The sequence below is a fragment of the Nestor notabilis genome, unplaced genomic scaffold, assembly GCF_000696875.1.
Source record: "Nestor notabilis isolate BGI_N333 unplaced genomic scaffold, ASM69687v1 scaffold23547, whole genome shotgun sequence".
In the NCBI taxonomy this organism is placed as follows: Eukaryota; Metazoa; Chordata; class Aves; order Psittaciformes; family Psittacidae; genus Nestor; species Nestor notabilis.
The window spans coordinates 68,994-83,838 of record NW_009938240.1 but is presented as its reverse complement, the minus strand read 5'-3'; the positions used below and the strand labels follow the sequence as shown (position 1 = coordinate 83,838).

The 14,845-nt window shown below is 40.1% G+C and overlaps 1 protein-coding gene across 2 annotated transcripts; it reads left to right on the top strand.

The window, feature by feature from the left end:
• The first annotated feature begins 5,323 nt into the window (after positions 1-5,323).
• ZFYVE21 (zinc finger, FYVE domain containing 21) lies at positions 5,324-14,682 on the top strand. 2 transcript variants are annotated; one of them, XM_010019231.1, is made up of 7 exons: positions 5,324-5,370; positions 7,607-7,775; positions 9,958-10,033; positions 10,747-10,838; positions 11,638-11,691; positions 13,160-13,302; positions 13,922-14,682. In XM_010019231.1, the coding sequence occupies exons 1-7, from the start codon at positions 5,332-5,334 to the stop codon at positions 13,955-13,957; spliced, it is 609 nt and encodes a 202-aa protein (XP_010017533.1). In that variant the 5' UTR covers positions 5,324-5,331; the 3' UTR covers positions 13,958-14,682. The 2 variants fall into 2 exon arrangements, with proteins under 2 accessions (XP_010017533.1, XP_010017534.1); XM_010019232.1 differs by lacking the exon at positions 11,638-11,691.
• Positions 14,683-14,845: the final 163 nt, after the last annotated feature.

The following is a 14,845-nucleotide window of genomic DNA, read 5'->3' as shown; positions in this document are numbered from 1 at the left end:
GGAGTGCCGGGCAGCCTCGCCTCGTCTCACAGACCGCCCAGGCAGCGTGTCGGGCTGATCCAGGTCGGGATTTTTTAGTTGTGAACCACAGGGGTTTAATTTCGCGTAGATCAGTGGACTGAAAGGACAGGGCTGTCGCTCGTCATCCACAGGGATGTGTGGCTCTTCTACAAAAATGAGTGAGGAATGAATGAGTTAAAAGTGTGGCGAGCTGTGAGCGTTGATGTTTAGTGAAGTATTCTCTTTAAAATCCCTATAAATGTAATTCTGAAGACCGTGTTGATCTAAAAAAGTGTTGCAAAGTGTTAACGCAATAAGGCTAAGTAAGAACAGCCCTTCTGGCTCCCTGTGTGAATGTTTGTAGTGTTAAACGAGTGTTGAATATCATAGATTGTTTCGATCGACTTCTAAACACTTTCCAAGTAAACTATAATCATGATGATGTTGTATTAAATTTCATGTCATATGCATTGTTTGTTACCGGTCCCTACAGTTAGATGCTAATATAGCTTAGAATCAGTTGTTTGTTTATTGCCAGCATTCTGTGGTGTGAATGCATGCCAATGCATTTAAATGTGACTGGAATTAAGATTTTACATGGGTCAATATGAATTTAAGCAGGGAACTGTTGTACAAAGCCATTCTTTGCCAGATACTGACATGGTTGGTCTGTTCTGCATGGGAACACTATGTCCTTTCTGATTAGGAATGAGGAAGAAAGTATCTTCCCTACGTGGTATCTGTGGAAGTGAAAAGTTCTATGTAAAAGTAGTAATTCTGGAAATTCGCCTTGCTAGCACAGCTTCTGCAGCTCAGACTAACCTTCACTGTCACATGGTGCAAGTGAGTCACTTGCTGGTTTTGTCCAAATTGACAACCCTGCTTTGTAAAGTGACTTTTTCAACTTATTTAAACAAGCAGTCTGCTAATATATTTTGTGGGTGTTTTCCTAAGTTATTCTCCTCCATACTTAGGGACTTAAAAAACTCCTCCCTGTCATCACAGGTTCTCTGCCTCCGATGAAGCGTAGGTAAGACAAAACCTTCGGTGTCCAGAGCTGAAAGTCATTAGAGGGTATCTGAAGCCAGCCAGCACCATATGTGGTGCGTGGTGCACTGGGTGTGTTGCAGATAGGGTGTGTATTTATCAGTTTGTAGCAAAGTCTGAGCAGTTATTGTGCAAGTGGTTTCCCTCTGCATTGCGTGGCATCTACTTTTGCTGTGTTGGTGGTGAGCACCTGTGTGCACTCACTCACCTGGGCTACCCAGAAACCTGATTCCTGGCAGCAGCAGCATCGGTGGATATAACTTGTGCAACAGTTAAACTGAAATTGCTTTTCTCCCTGACCTTCTGAAGTGTAGATTTATATTTCATTAGTCCTTGATTATAGCAGACTATTTCATTAAAAAAACCAAACAAACAACAAAACAAAGTACTTCTAACTCAGTCTAATGCATAATGCCATCTTAGTTCAACTAGAGGTTGTTTGAGGACTGTGTTGGGTTTATTTAAACTAGTTAGATATATTTAAGAGTTAAGCCTGTATATTTTGGATGCATAAGTCTGCTGTTGGTTGTTGTTTGAATTTGATATTACAGTTATACTGAAGGTATTCATATTCTGTAAGCCTGACCTTTCCCCCTGTAGTCTGTTGTAAGTAGGCTGATGGTGTTGATTTGAGACTGAATATTGCCTTTGCGTCAGACTCAGTGACATTTGTTATTGAGAGGAATTAGCATTTAAATGCATTTGTTAGTCCATATTATTAATCGTTTAATTTAAATTGTTAAATTTAAATGCATTTGTCAATCCATATTAATAATTTAAATGATTAATTTAGATTTAAATGCAATTGTTAATCCATGTTATTAATCTTGCATTATTGCTACTTTGTAAAAAATTATTTTACTAGATTTCTTAAAGTGTATTGAAGTTCTGACATCCCTTTGGTTAATGATTACCAAATATGTTACTACCTTCTTCCTTAACTAGAGCAGGTACTGGGTGTGCAGGGAAGCTTATAAAGGCCATGTTTTTATTAATAAAGTGAAATTTAAAGAGACACTGTTACCTAGTTAATGAATTTAGCCAGAACACTTGCTCTGTTACCCTGTCGGATGTGATTAAAAAACCAAAAACAATCTTCTTTGTCCAAGACAAGAGACTGCTATTAGGAAGTGTTGATGTGGCTTTGCCAGTACGCTGGCTTCTGCTGTAACACTCACAAAGTCAGTTCCTTCATTTTTCTTGTGCAGAAAGACTCTACTGGCTTATTTTTTTCTAAAAGTAAAGCCACCTAAGAATTATGGCAGTCAGTAGTTTTGTTAAACTTACATAACATTGAAATATATTTTACTGTTAAATTTAATGCGTCAAGATTATTCTGTCTTAAAGTATCAGTTATTTTGAGGAGGTTGGAGTGTAAGGTCGAAGAAGGACTACAGAAAACTTTCTTTTTTGGTAGCCTTATTTATAAATAATGAGTTGAAGTGGATATGCTATGAAAATTTGTGCTGAGCTCCATTAAACTTGGGACAGATGTTGGTCACTGCACGGGTCTTATCTTACCAGAATTTCTGTTAATCACCAGCAGAACTCAGCTGATGATGTTCCTGTTAAGCAAATCTTGGACTAGAAATTGAGTAAAGTTTGAATGCAGAGGTGGCAAAATCTTGTGACACCCAGCTGTGCACCACATCTGCATGTGGCTGAGGAGCACTGTGTGCCTCAGAGCTGGAGTGTGTGAGAGGAGCTTACAGATGTGGTGAAAGTGAGTCCCCAGGGCTCCTCTGTTACTGCGGGAGTGAGGCGAGTTCTGTGTAGCTGGGGCCTGTGTTGGCTCAGGCGCTCGGAGTCAGCACTGGTTGTGTGACAGAGCTGCCTTGGACTGCTGGCGAACTCATGGAACTCAAGGCAGTGAGCTGGCCCCGTGCAGTTGTAGTGTCAGAGAGGTTTGGAAGCAGTATCAGCCACTCTGGCATCAGCTGTTTTGGTCAGGTGTGTTACAAGGTGTTGAGCTTGTGAACTTTCACATTTGCCCAAGTTCACTGTGTTAACAAGCTCAACCAGGTTTTGTCTTGCATCACTTCTTGAGTTGCTTTGTTATTGTATATGCAAATAAAGCATGTGAAGTGTAACTATAGCTTCCCATCCATCTACAGCATTCTCGCCTCTGGCTGGATCCAAAGGATATGCAAATTTGTCATCACACTTCAGCAAATGCATGAGAAGTTCCACTCTCTTTGTAATGAATTAGCTCTCAGTTTAAATTAATACCAAAATCCAACAGCTGTTGGGTGTTCTTCCATTTTCCTTTTGCTATATGAAGTAATCTGATACCAGTATTAGTGGTATGTTGATTGTATGTGAAATGAATATACTTGTGAGGTGCATTTGTATTTAATTTCTTACTTTGTATCATTTTGTTTTCACTTGACAAAACCCCCAGATTTGCACTGGTTTTAAAAAGCCTGTTTCTCGAAGAAATGAAAAGTAACTGAGACATCATGCTTCCTTCTCTGTAGATGGGATAAGAAACTCCTCAAGCAATAAAGCTTTAATCAGAATTCGTGCACTAATTATGTCAGCATATGGATGGATAGGAAGACTTCACCTTTCAAGATGTTTTTCAGTAGAGGTCTCTTCCCAGGCAAAATAGAAGTTGATATTGTGCAAATGGTTCACTTTATTCTCTTTGCATAAAGCACTAAAGCAACAGTGTATCAGCCAACTTACATTAGAACAGTTTTGTAGGAAAATCCCATTCTTCTGTGCCTGCTATCATATGCCATTTGACTTGTGGTTTATTTATGATTACTTTATATAGGAGGCAGTGTTATCCTGATAGGTCTGGAATTCAGAAATATTTTTCTATAGAGTTTGTATTAAATGAGAGGGTGGATAACTTTGTTCCTTCCTGAAAAGCAACTGGTATGTTTATAATAACGTTGTGTATGAAATGTCATTTAGGATTGTATTTAGGAAAGCGATTTAACCCCCCGACTTCTCCCAGTTGGTGGCTTGTGCTTTCTAATTCCTGAACAACAACAACAACAACAACAAAAAGCCAGGTCCAGCTCCCAGACAAGCTCTTAAGCTACACATGTCAAAAATTAAAACACTAAATCAAGATAAGTGTAGAGTAAAATGTGGTTATTTGCTGTAGAGTACTACTCATTACAGAGATGAAGCCTGGTGAATGCTGAAGTTGCTTTATGCTGAAGGTTATTAATCAGTGAATGTTAGAATAAGCTTTCCTGCAGCTGTTGTGAAAAGAGGTGGTTGGATGCCTTAATCAAGTACATTATTTGAAACAATATAGGAACACTTCTCCTTCTCTTTTGATTAGGATTTAGAAATACGTACTGTAACAAACATCGCAAGCAGCTAGTTAGGTTCCATTACAGTGACTGCAGTTACTTGAATGTGTTAAACTTCTGTTTAGACATCAGAACAGTTCTTCTAAACCATTTCAAATAATTAAAAATCTTCCTCTTCAAAAGAACGTGAAGTTTCTAGAGAATTTTTAGTTCAGTTGCTGCGATATTATAAGCCCTGGAGAAAGCATTTTGATATGGTGAATAGAATATGTAAGATCTTGGTGAAGATCCAGTGATTTAATGGCTGAGTACCAGCCCTTTGGTAGGTGAGTTTCTATACAGAAAGTTTGAATTGTCACTGCTAGTAGCTTAGAAAATCAAAACTGTCACCCCTGACGCTCTGCTTAGCTGTGAGAGACAAAGCTTCCATTGCGAGAGACAAACTTCTTCAATTATTTCTGGCTTTTCATTTGGGAGGCGTGTGTGGGTGTGAGCTTGTTTTAGGAGAGAGATATTTCAGGAAGTGACATTTTGTAGCTGGAATAAAATTCAGTCTTAGTGGCTTGGAAGAAAACCAGATTATCTCCTAGCATGTTTCAAAATGTCTTAAGTATTGAGAGCATTAAAATATGTGAAGTGTTTTAGAGAGTCAACGGAGCATCGCAGCATAATATAGTGAGGATGACAGCTTATATAAAACCTGTTGACTCTGCAGTATATGGCTGTCTGGATAGCCAAATGTAATTAAACATGGTAAGTATTTCTGAAGTGGAGTTTTGAAATGAGTTTGGCAGCTTTTTTTGTTTTACAAATGATGATGATGTTATTTTGCTACATTGAAAATAAATGAAAGCCATCCCTCGTGAAAATGTAAGGGATGGAAATTTGTTGAAGGTGTTTCTTTTTTAGGGCAAAATATAAAGCTCAGTCTTTGTATGTGGTAGTAGGATTAAAGGTTTAGAAATCTTGTAGATTAATCTTAATTTGTACTGTTTTCTAGTGCCCAAGATGCATGCAGTGTGATACAAAATTTGACTTCATAACTAGAAAGGTAAGAGAAATCAATGAAATGTAAAGCATTAACTGTGGCAAAATACCAGTATGGACTTCTACCGAAATCTTCTACCTCTTAAAGCAAAAGAAGAGCATGCAAAGTCTGACATAACTTAAAGTAGCTTTTCTTTCTGTTCTGCCTTTTCTCAGTAGAGCTCTTTTTTGGTTTAATTCTGTTTCTTTGAAATTCCTCTTGTTGCTCAGTGTGTAGTTAGAGTTTTTCCTAGTTACTGGGTACCTGCAAGATTTACATTCAAAGGAAGTGTTGGAGGAACGCGAGCTAGTGTGGGCTGTTGACATCAATACCGACGTAGAAAACAAATCAAGTAATTCAGGTGTGGAAATATAAGCAAAGTTGTTTTCAGCAGTAATGAATTGTAATCTTACATTAAAGAATCATGTTGTTAAGATGCAGGAAACCAAAAGTTAGATTCTTCTTCTGTTACAAAAGAGGATTTATCTTAGTTTTGGAAAAGGGAATTTCTGGTTAAAGTAGAAAGTGTAAACACCCTTGATTGCTGTGAGCCATAATCAGGCTCACTGTGTGAAAACACTAACCTTACAGTTAAATTATGCTCATTACATAAAAGTAAGCAGGTCACTGTAGAATCATGCTGGTGTGCAGAATACAAGTAACAGAAAGCATTCTGCTGATACTGGGGTTTCTGTCTGGAGAAAGAAAGCAGCCTTCTAAAAAAGGCTAACAGTGACTTTTAGCAGGGAATGTCATTCCTTTAATTAATTACATTGATGCTCTCTTTGTATGTGCTTGTGAAAGAGAAGAAAGATGCGCAAGTGTGACCTGTAGTGCACCGACATAGTGGTTTTTAATTTATTGTTTGGAGGGGAGAGGGAAGGAGAAATTGTAAACCAGACATACCAACATGTTATGTCACATAGGTGAGAATTTTCAGGGTGCCTGAAGAGCATCAGGATATCAGTCAGTGATCCTAGTAATAGAATAGAACAGAGTATTTCAGGTGGAAGTGACCTCCAGTGATCATCTAACGCAACTGCCTGATCACATCAGGGCTGACTGAGTTACAGTCATGTACTGTACATGTTGTTAAGGGCATTGTCCAAATGCCTCAAACATTGACAGGCCTGGGGTATCGGTCACCTCTCTAGGAAGCCTGTTGCAGTGTTTGACCACCCTCTTGGTAAAGAAATGCTTCCTAATGCCTAGTCTGAATCTCCCCATAGCAGCTTTTAACCATTCCCACATGCCCCGTCACTAGATACCAGGAGGAAGCTCTATTCTCTACTTCCCTTCAATCACAGAACACACTTTCTCCTAGTTCTTGTTTTACCTTTTAGATGGATGGGTTAAGAGCATGGTGGGTGGGTGGTTTGAATGTTTTGGTTTAGAGCACTAATTCATTAGGCTGCTGTGTTTTACTGTAGGGAGTAAACGGAGCCCTGGAAAATAGTTACTGCAGAGGATTTTGGACAATATTTGGAAGGAAAGCTTAACACTTGACCATAACTGCAGGGTATCAGTTCCTTGTATCAAACTGTTCAAAGTCTCTTTGAGCAACACATCAGTTCCTGCTTGCCTGGGAATACCTGTTCTGACATGAGAACTTGCAGCAGGAAGACCTGCTGGGACTGTCACACCCCAGTAGTGATTTGGAGCACAAGCCACTTGTTGCAGATTTGGTAGTTGTGAAACACAGTGCAATACTAGTTCTGATTTTGCAACTTCATTGGATTTGTACTATGCTGCCTAATATTTCTGATAGAGAAATAGCTTTAGGGTTTAAGTGCAAAGATTTTCATCTTTTTCCATGGGAAAAACTTGAGAATAAGATCTAAGGGAGAAGAACAGCAACACCAGTTGAAGTTTCACTTTGCTTGGAAGTGTGAAGGGACCTAGAAACCACTCTTCTCTTGTGTGTTTATTGACAGTAAGGTGAAGGATTTACTAGACAGTGGAGAGGCTATTACAGCGTCTTGCCTGGTCTGCTCCAGAAGTGTGTTTAAAGAGTGCCAGCAAAGGCTTGTAGTGCTGCTGTTCGTACTGTACTCAGTTCTTTGTGTTCAGTCTTCAGGGATTTCTTTCTACCTCTGCAGCAATTAAACTTCCTTTACCTAGCCCTCAACTGGAATGTTACACACCTGAGAAACTGTGCTTTCTTGGGGAGGAGAATATTTAATGTAGTAACTTTTCCAGATTATTCTCTATTAGTTTCCTATGAACATTTGTATTAACCAAACTGTCCCCTCATGCTTAGCACCACTGCCGAAGATGTGGGAAGTGTTTCTGTGACAAGTGCTGCAGTAAAAAAGTGCCTCTGCCTCGCATGTGCTTTGTGGACCCTGTGCGCCAGTGTGCTGAATGTGCCCTCATCTCTCAGAAAGAAACAGAGTTTTATGACAAGCAGCTTAAAGTACTTATGAATGGTAAGGACTGACTGTGTGTATGTGCTGGTTTGATCTCATTTGTTCAAATGCTGTGTTAAATCTGATCAACAGCGGGAGTAATGCCTCTTGTCAAATGAGCTGTGGTTTTGTCTCCTTTAAATACTGTTTTCATAGAGTCATAGAACGGTTTGGGTTGGAAAGGACCTTAACATCATCTAATTCCAACCACCTGCCGTGGGCAGGGACACCTCACTAAAACATGTCACCCAAGGCTCTGTCCAGCCTGGCCTTGAACGCTGCCAGGGATGGAGCATTTGCCACTACTTTGGGCAACCCATTCCAGTGCCTCACCACCCTCACTGTAAAGAACTTCTTCCTTAGATCTAATCTAAACTTCCCCTGTTTAAGTTTGAGCCAGTCACTCCTTGTCCTGTGACTGCAGTCCCTGATGAAGAGTCCCTCTGTGGCATTTATTCTCATGCTTCTTGTTTGCCAGTTAATAATTCTGCGTTAGCAGTTTATTTAGAGAGAAGTTTACACTTTTTAGTCTGTATTTACAAAGACTTAATTAAAGACAAAAGAATTTTCAATGCTTCTGGGAACACGTGTGTGCAGTTGACATGTTTCTTAAAATAATGCATCTTTTAGCCACGTTCCTGTTGATCATTAAATAAGGATGGAAGATACTTCACAATATGGAATATTTTAATATTTTCTAACAAGATACAGTGCTTGTTTCAGGCTTCATCTGTGAGCTTTGATCTTGTCCGTGGCCTATAGCTATGGTTGAGGGCAGATCATAATGAGTGGTCAGTTTTGCAGAGCATTAAAACTACATGCAATACAGCATTTCGTGTTCTGGCTACATTGGGAAAGCCAAGTCTTCAGTTTTTAAAATATTGTGTGATTGTTCAGTGGCTGTTGATGGGCTCTTGGTGCGATGCCAGCGTGTGTGTGATGTGCTCTTGGTGTGTATAATCAGTGGCTAAACCATGTACTTGTTGATAGTGTGAATGTTCCTAGGGAGAGGCTAGGTGCAGAGAGGAGTATGTTCATCCCTGTAACACACAAACATCTGCCTTGCAGATGAGGCTGTAGATGAGTCTTAAAATAGTGTATTTTAAACTGAAAACTTTTTTTTTTTTTTTTTTTAAAGCTTGTCCTGCTTTTTGAGATTTGTGTTATGCAGTTGAAGTCTGAAGTTGTTCCTTAATATCAGTTTGATCTAGTTGAAGATGTCCCTGCTTACTGCAGGGGGTTTGGATTTAGATGACCTCCGAACGTCCCTTCCAACCCAAACTATTCTATGATTCTAGTGTTGAGCCACAGATCTTGGTCAGAGAGATGGTGATTGTGATGTCCTCTACAGCTTTGCCACTGCTGCCTCGCTTCAGCAGCAGTCAGGCAGCCCATCCTGAGGGGTCAGTGGGACTGAGTAAAACTGTGAAATGGCAAGGTGAAACTCCCTGGGCTGGATGGCTCACATTATGGAGCTGGATTGCAGGTGGTTTGGCAGGGCTCTGTGTTGTTATTTTTTTTATTTCCCAGACCAGCAGTACTGGGATTAGGTAATCCAGGGAGCATGAGGCATGGAGGAAATAAAGTGGTTAGGCATGTAGTCTGCTTTATTTTGTTATGAATCACTTCACTAATGTAGCTAAGATGATTCCTGATCTCAAAGGGGCTCTTTTGAGCAGGAAGAAACATAACATGAAGTTCATTGACCTCAGACTGAGCTAGCCTTGAGTAATGAAAAAGAGGTGTCTTCACTACTTGTTAAGCACAGAGCTGAAGGTCACATCCTGCCACTAGATTCTTCTGACAGGTTTTTGGTTTGGGTTTTTTTGGTTTTTTTTTTTTTTGAGTACTGGAACAATAGTTTGTATTATGGTGACAAGGGAGGGTCTTTAGTAGCCTGTTTGCCATCTCCATATCTGTTCTCATTTTATAAGACTCATCTTGGGTATCATCTGTATTTCCACATGTGGAAGAAATGATATTGCAATTGTGAAAGGTCCTGTGATTCACAACATGGTAATTAAAGATCAGCTTTTTATCCTTGAGTGTTCTCCTGATGTTAATCAGTTCAGCGTTTCAATTAACCTCCTAATTCACCCAGTTCCATGTATGAGGTGCAGTAAGTCAAAATGAGTTATCCTTTCTGATACTCAAATGATCCCTCCTCAGCTCGCTCTTTAAATACTAAAACATTTCTTTCCAGGTGCTACATTCTTTGTAACTCTGGGAACATCTGAAAAATCCGAGCTCATGGTTTGTCGACTTTCCAACAATCAGAGGTAAGAAAGGTTGATAGAAATTGCACTTGTAAACTATATTATTGCTGCACAGCAATATATATATAATATACAGTTTTGTTATTATCTAATAACCTGAGAAAAATACGAGTGTAACATACAATGCTGCAAAGATATTGGAGAGAGTAATCTATCTGAAAGGATAGATAAAACTTTAGAGTGAGCAGGTTTTAATTTACTAGTAGCGTGGATCAGAACACCAGGGAGTGGTGGAGCTTCACTTGCCAGTGGTGCCTCTTAGTGCCACTGGAATACAGTGGTTTTGTCAGCTAAAAGAGGGATCAGAGTTGGAGCAGGGAGAAAGCTGTAGCCACTGAAAAAGCTTGTTTCAGGATGATTCTAACAGTGCACTGTATTGTTAACGCGACAGCCACACCTGTTACCATTGCAGGTCACCCTGTAATTTGGTTGGCTACAACTCTTTAGACTCGGTGTTCTCTTCTTGCCCCAGAACTTTGGAAGAATGCTTTTAATATTTTGAAAGGCTCTTATGGCAAACTGAACTATAGGTCTGTGGTTGGGGGGATTGGGTTTTGTTTCCTTTCAGTGAAGAACTTCAATGAAAAGTAATCTTTCCTGCTTGAGTTCTCTCCCTCCCCACCCCACAGAACAGATTATTTTTTCCCTTTGATTTAGGCTTCATATTATAGGGAAAAAAATCCTTTTTGAAAACAAATTTTTCTTCTGTTACGTAGGTATCTGGTTTTGGATGGAGACAGCCACTATGAAATCGAAATTACACAGATTTCAACTGTTCAGATACTTACAGAGGGATTTACTCCTGGAGGTAAGTTTTTCACTGAATACATATTAACTGTTAAGAATACGTGAAGTTGTAATTACTGTTTGAGCTGGACAGTGCATTTCTGGGTAATCAGTAACTGCGATGTGTTAGTTACAGCTGCTCTCAGAATGGAGTGCAGTACGTGAAACCCTGTCTGTGTGGCTACTGGGATTTTGGGGAAAACCTGGGAATTGAGAAATTACCCTACACCTGAATAAAGGTGGTCATCAGCTGTTCTTAATGTTTCTTTTGGCTAAATATAAAGATCTGTTGATTCCAAAGCTCAGAGGAGGGAACTGCTAGTCTTTGGTGGCTTCCATTTCAGGATCCAGATGGGATTTCTATTCTACTGGTACAGACAATTGCAAGAAGAGTGAGAGAACCTGGGAGGGGGGTGTGGGTGGGAATTAAGCTGTGCTTTGTTGATTTCATTGGAGCTGAAGGGGTGGCCAAATGAAACTGATAACATCTGAATTGGAGGGCAGCTACGTACTGCCTCGTCTCTTACCAGATTTTAGAGTATCTCAGGATGAACTTGAATAGGATTTCACTGAAATGAGAACAAACAAGGTCAGGAATTTTAATGATTGTTTGTCAGAACACCTCTGTCACTGCGAGAGTTTTCTAAATGGACAGCCTCTCTGTGCAATATTCAGTCAGTACAGCATGTTAACTTCAATAAACTTACCTTGGTATTAAATCAACCAGATGTGTTGCTGAGTTCATGTTCCTGTAATTCCTTGTTCACTACTCCTCTGACTGCTTTATCTTTTTGCCTGCCTGCCTTCCTTCTTGACGGTAGAAAAAGATACTCACACTTACACCAGCCTTCTGGAGAGCCAGCACATAACTGAAGGTATCGCCAGTACCTCTGAGCATGACCCCCTCCCACCTCTTCTCCTCTGCAGTGCTGATTTTGTCTGATCTATAGCTGTTTAACTTGAGACAAATTATGTTCAAATCTGACAAGAACCTTTCCCTCCCATCTAATAAACTGACACTGAATGTTCTGTATCTTTTTGGAGAACTACAGTGCTCAAAGCCTTCTTTAGACCACATGTGCTATTGTCCATGCTGGAAGGGAGAAGGGAAGTTGAGAAATAGTATTTTTAGTGGCACACAGTGTTACGCATCACCTGCTTCAGCAGAGGCGTGCTGCTGAGTTGTGTATACCAGAGATGAGTAACTCCTTGTGCACTGTCCAGTAAGGCTTTGCACTGAATAAATACACTGTTAATGGTGTGCTTTTAGACATCTTTAGAAGTAGTAAGACCTGTTGTTATATGAGGTGTGTTCTGCCTAACTCAGTAATGTCCTGGAATGCCAGACACTGGCAAACTGGCCGAGGCTGTAGATGTTTGATTTCCACTGGTTTAAGTAGTCCCTTAATCTGTTACTCTGACAGGTGGATGCAGGGGAGTGAGTGAAGGAGTTGGATTTCAGTTTCTCCTAGAACAGGAGCGAGTAGCTACTTTCATGAAAACTGCTTGTGGGCCTTTCATCAGGTCACTTAGATTGAGTTTGTCTTTGTCTGGATTCTTGGATATTACAGAAATGGCCTCTGGGAGTCCCCTCATGCAGTATTGTCCTGCGTATGGCAGTGCTATTCCTGGGGCTTAGTTTATGCTCTGCTGCTCCAGGAAATAATGCCAATAAAGTGCAGTATTCTAAACAAAGCTCTTGTTTCCCTTCTGTGTTTTGGCTTCAGTTTATCTTATCTCTGTGCAGCTAGTGTAAGAGAGAGACAAACATCTCGCTATCACACGGTTGTCAGATCAATGTCTTTTGTAGCAGATTTCCTTCAGGAAGGAAAATTATATTGACAGTTGTTTTCTAGTCTTGTGTAAGCATCTTTCCCAACCTTTGCCATCGTTGGAGGGACTTCAGATTGCTGTGCCAGACTTTGTATGGAGCAGGGAGCCCTTTTGGTATCAGTCTAACTGGACACGAGTAACTCAGTTTACAGACTGCAGGCTACAGTGTGAAACTGTGCTATCTATTTCAGAGAAGACACAGTAATAGTAAAACAAGAGGATATTCTCTGTGTGTGTGTGTTTGTGTGTTTGTAGCTAGTGGCTTTACCTAATGGCTTGTACAAGTTCTGCCTTGGTGATTGCCAGAAAGAACTAAACAACATTGAGTGTGCACATTCCGTGGCCTGGCAGTATCACTGTGGTCACTGCCGCAGCTGTTGGTGGTGCACCTGTGGTTTCCAGGGCTTTCAGTTAAGTGATGAGCTGGTTTTCTTCAGATGTGCTCATTAGCTAGAAGTTGTTCTGCTGTGTAGTTCTGTCACTGTTCAAGATCTTCTTTCTTTTTTTCAGGAGGCAATACTCGTGCCATAGGTATGATTCTGCAGTATAAGGTACCAGGATCAGAGGAGCTAACACAGATGAAGTTTACAGCTAGTGAAGACTTCAGCTGTAATAAGAAGCTGTCAGCAAGCTGGCTGGCAGCTATGCACAAGGTAAGCAGTGGAAGCAAAACTTGCAGAAGACTAAAGAAAATCTTTATGTGGGGTGCTTTGTCTCCTTTGACAGTCATTTAGCTTGATTTTGTGTGATGTATGGGTGCAGTGAGACTTTCAGAGGTCCCCGTTAACAGCACGTAAAGGTACTTGCAGCGAGAGGAAGCACATCTGTCCCCAGTGCAGGAGGCTGATTGGTACTATAGTCTGAGACCAATGAAACCCCTTGCCTGGACTTTTTGAGGAGGAGACATGAGGAATATAAAACTTAACAACATTGTTACTGTGTATGTTTAGAGGGATCACCAAAATCTCAGAAACATTACTTCTAGTTTTTCCCAAGGCAGGTTTTGTCAGAAATAGTCATTTCTGACCAAGAAGAAACAAATATAAGTTGATCTGAAATACTCAGTGTTCACAGGTTCTGCATTTAAAATAACCCTGAATAGTCTCTAAAATAACTCTAGTGCCTATCTGACTGCTATTAAATGCCCTAAACTGAGGAAAATGAAGAATTTAAAGCCTTGGGTTTAAAGGAAGTTTTGGAGGGGTAGAAGGGAGATGAGGTGGCTGCAGGCACCACTTCACTTAACACAGTGGTGTTTTGTCTTTGTGTTAGGCAACAAAACTTCTTTACGAGTCGCGGGACCAGTAAGGACAGCAAAGGTTGAGGCACCTGAGGGCAGAGCCCGGCCTCCATGGACCTGCCTCTTGCCCTGTGCTGGCTGACAGCTGGTAACACTCAATGGTTCTTGACCCCTTCTCATTCCAGCGCGGTTCGGCATGCAGGAACGGGCAGATGCAGTGGGACTATTTTTTGACCCATGAGTATTCACAATAGTGTGCAATATGTATACAGTTAATGCTTTAAACAGCCTCACCTTTTAAGACTTTGTATATTTTGTTAAGCCTTTATTGGCACTTAATATGAAAGTGACCTGCACTACAGCTCATGTACAGCACAACTTTTATAGTAACAGTTATATATACTGTTTGCTACAGAAAGCAAACAAATGTGTATGTCTCTTCTGCAGAGAATAGCTTTTGGGCATAGATCTCAGGTTTTTCCCTCTATCCAAATGTTTAAATGTCAATGTACAACAATAAAATCTGCCTTAGATATGATTTTATAGAAATCATTTGGGGTTTTTTTAACATTTCATGTTAAACATCTGAGTATTTCACCAAATACCACAAACTGGACTTACATGAACATGACCTTAAAACTTCACTTCTGTGATAAATAAGCTTCCAGAATAATGTTTAGTTTTGTATTTTCTTTTTGGTAACTAGCTTTTGTTAATCTAACTGTAATGCTCTCTGAAATTGTATACAGTTTAATGTACAAATACGAATAAATTAATTCACTTATTTAAAAAACCTAGGTGATACTTAATTTTGCAGTGTGTAACTTCTTTAATGGTGGATACGGTGGTCTCTACTCTCTGAAACTTTCCCTTTTGATAAAGATCACTCTCAGTTCAGCTCTAACTGTTGATAACAGTTCAACCACTGGGATGAATCCTCCGGCTACACACTCTCT

Bases quoted from the DNA above. Each gene is read 5' to 3' on its own strand.
- ZFYVE21 (XM_010019231.1), top strand. From the start codon at position 5,332: ATGCAGTGTGATACAAAATTTGACTTCATAACTAGAAAG. The intron at 5,371-7,606 runs GTAAGAGAAATC...CCTCATGCTTAG, and splicing joins TTGACTTCATAACTAGAAAG to CACCACTGCCGAAGATGTGG. The intron at 10,034-10,746 runs GTAAGAAAGGTT...TCTGTTACGTAG, and splicing joins CGACTTTCCAACAATCAGAG to GTATCTGGTTTTGGATGGAG.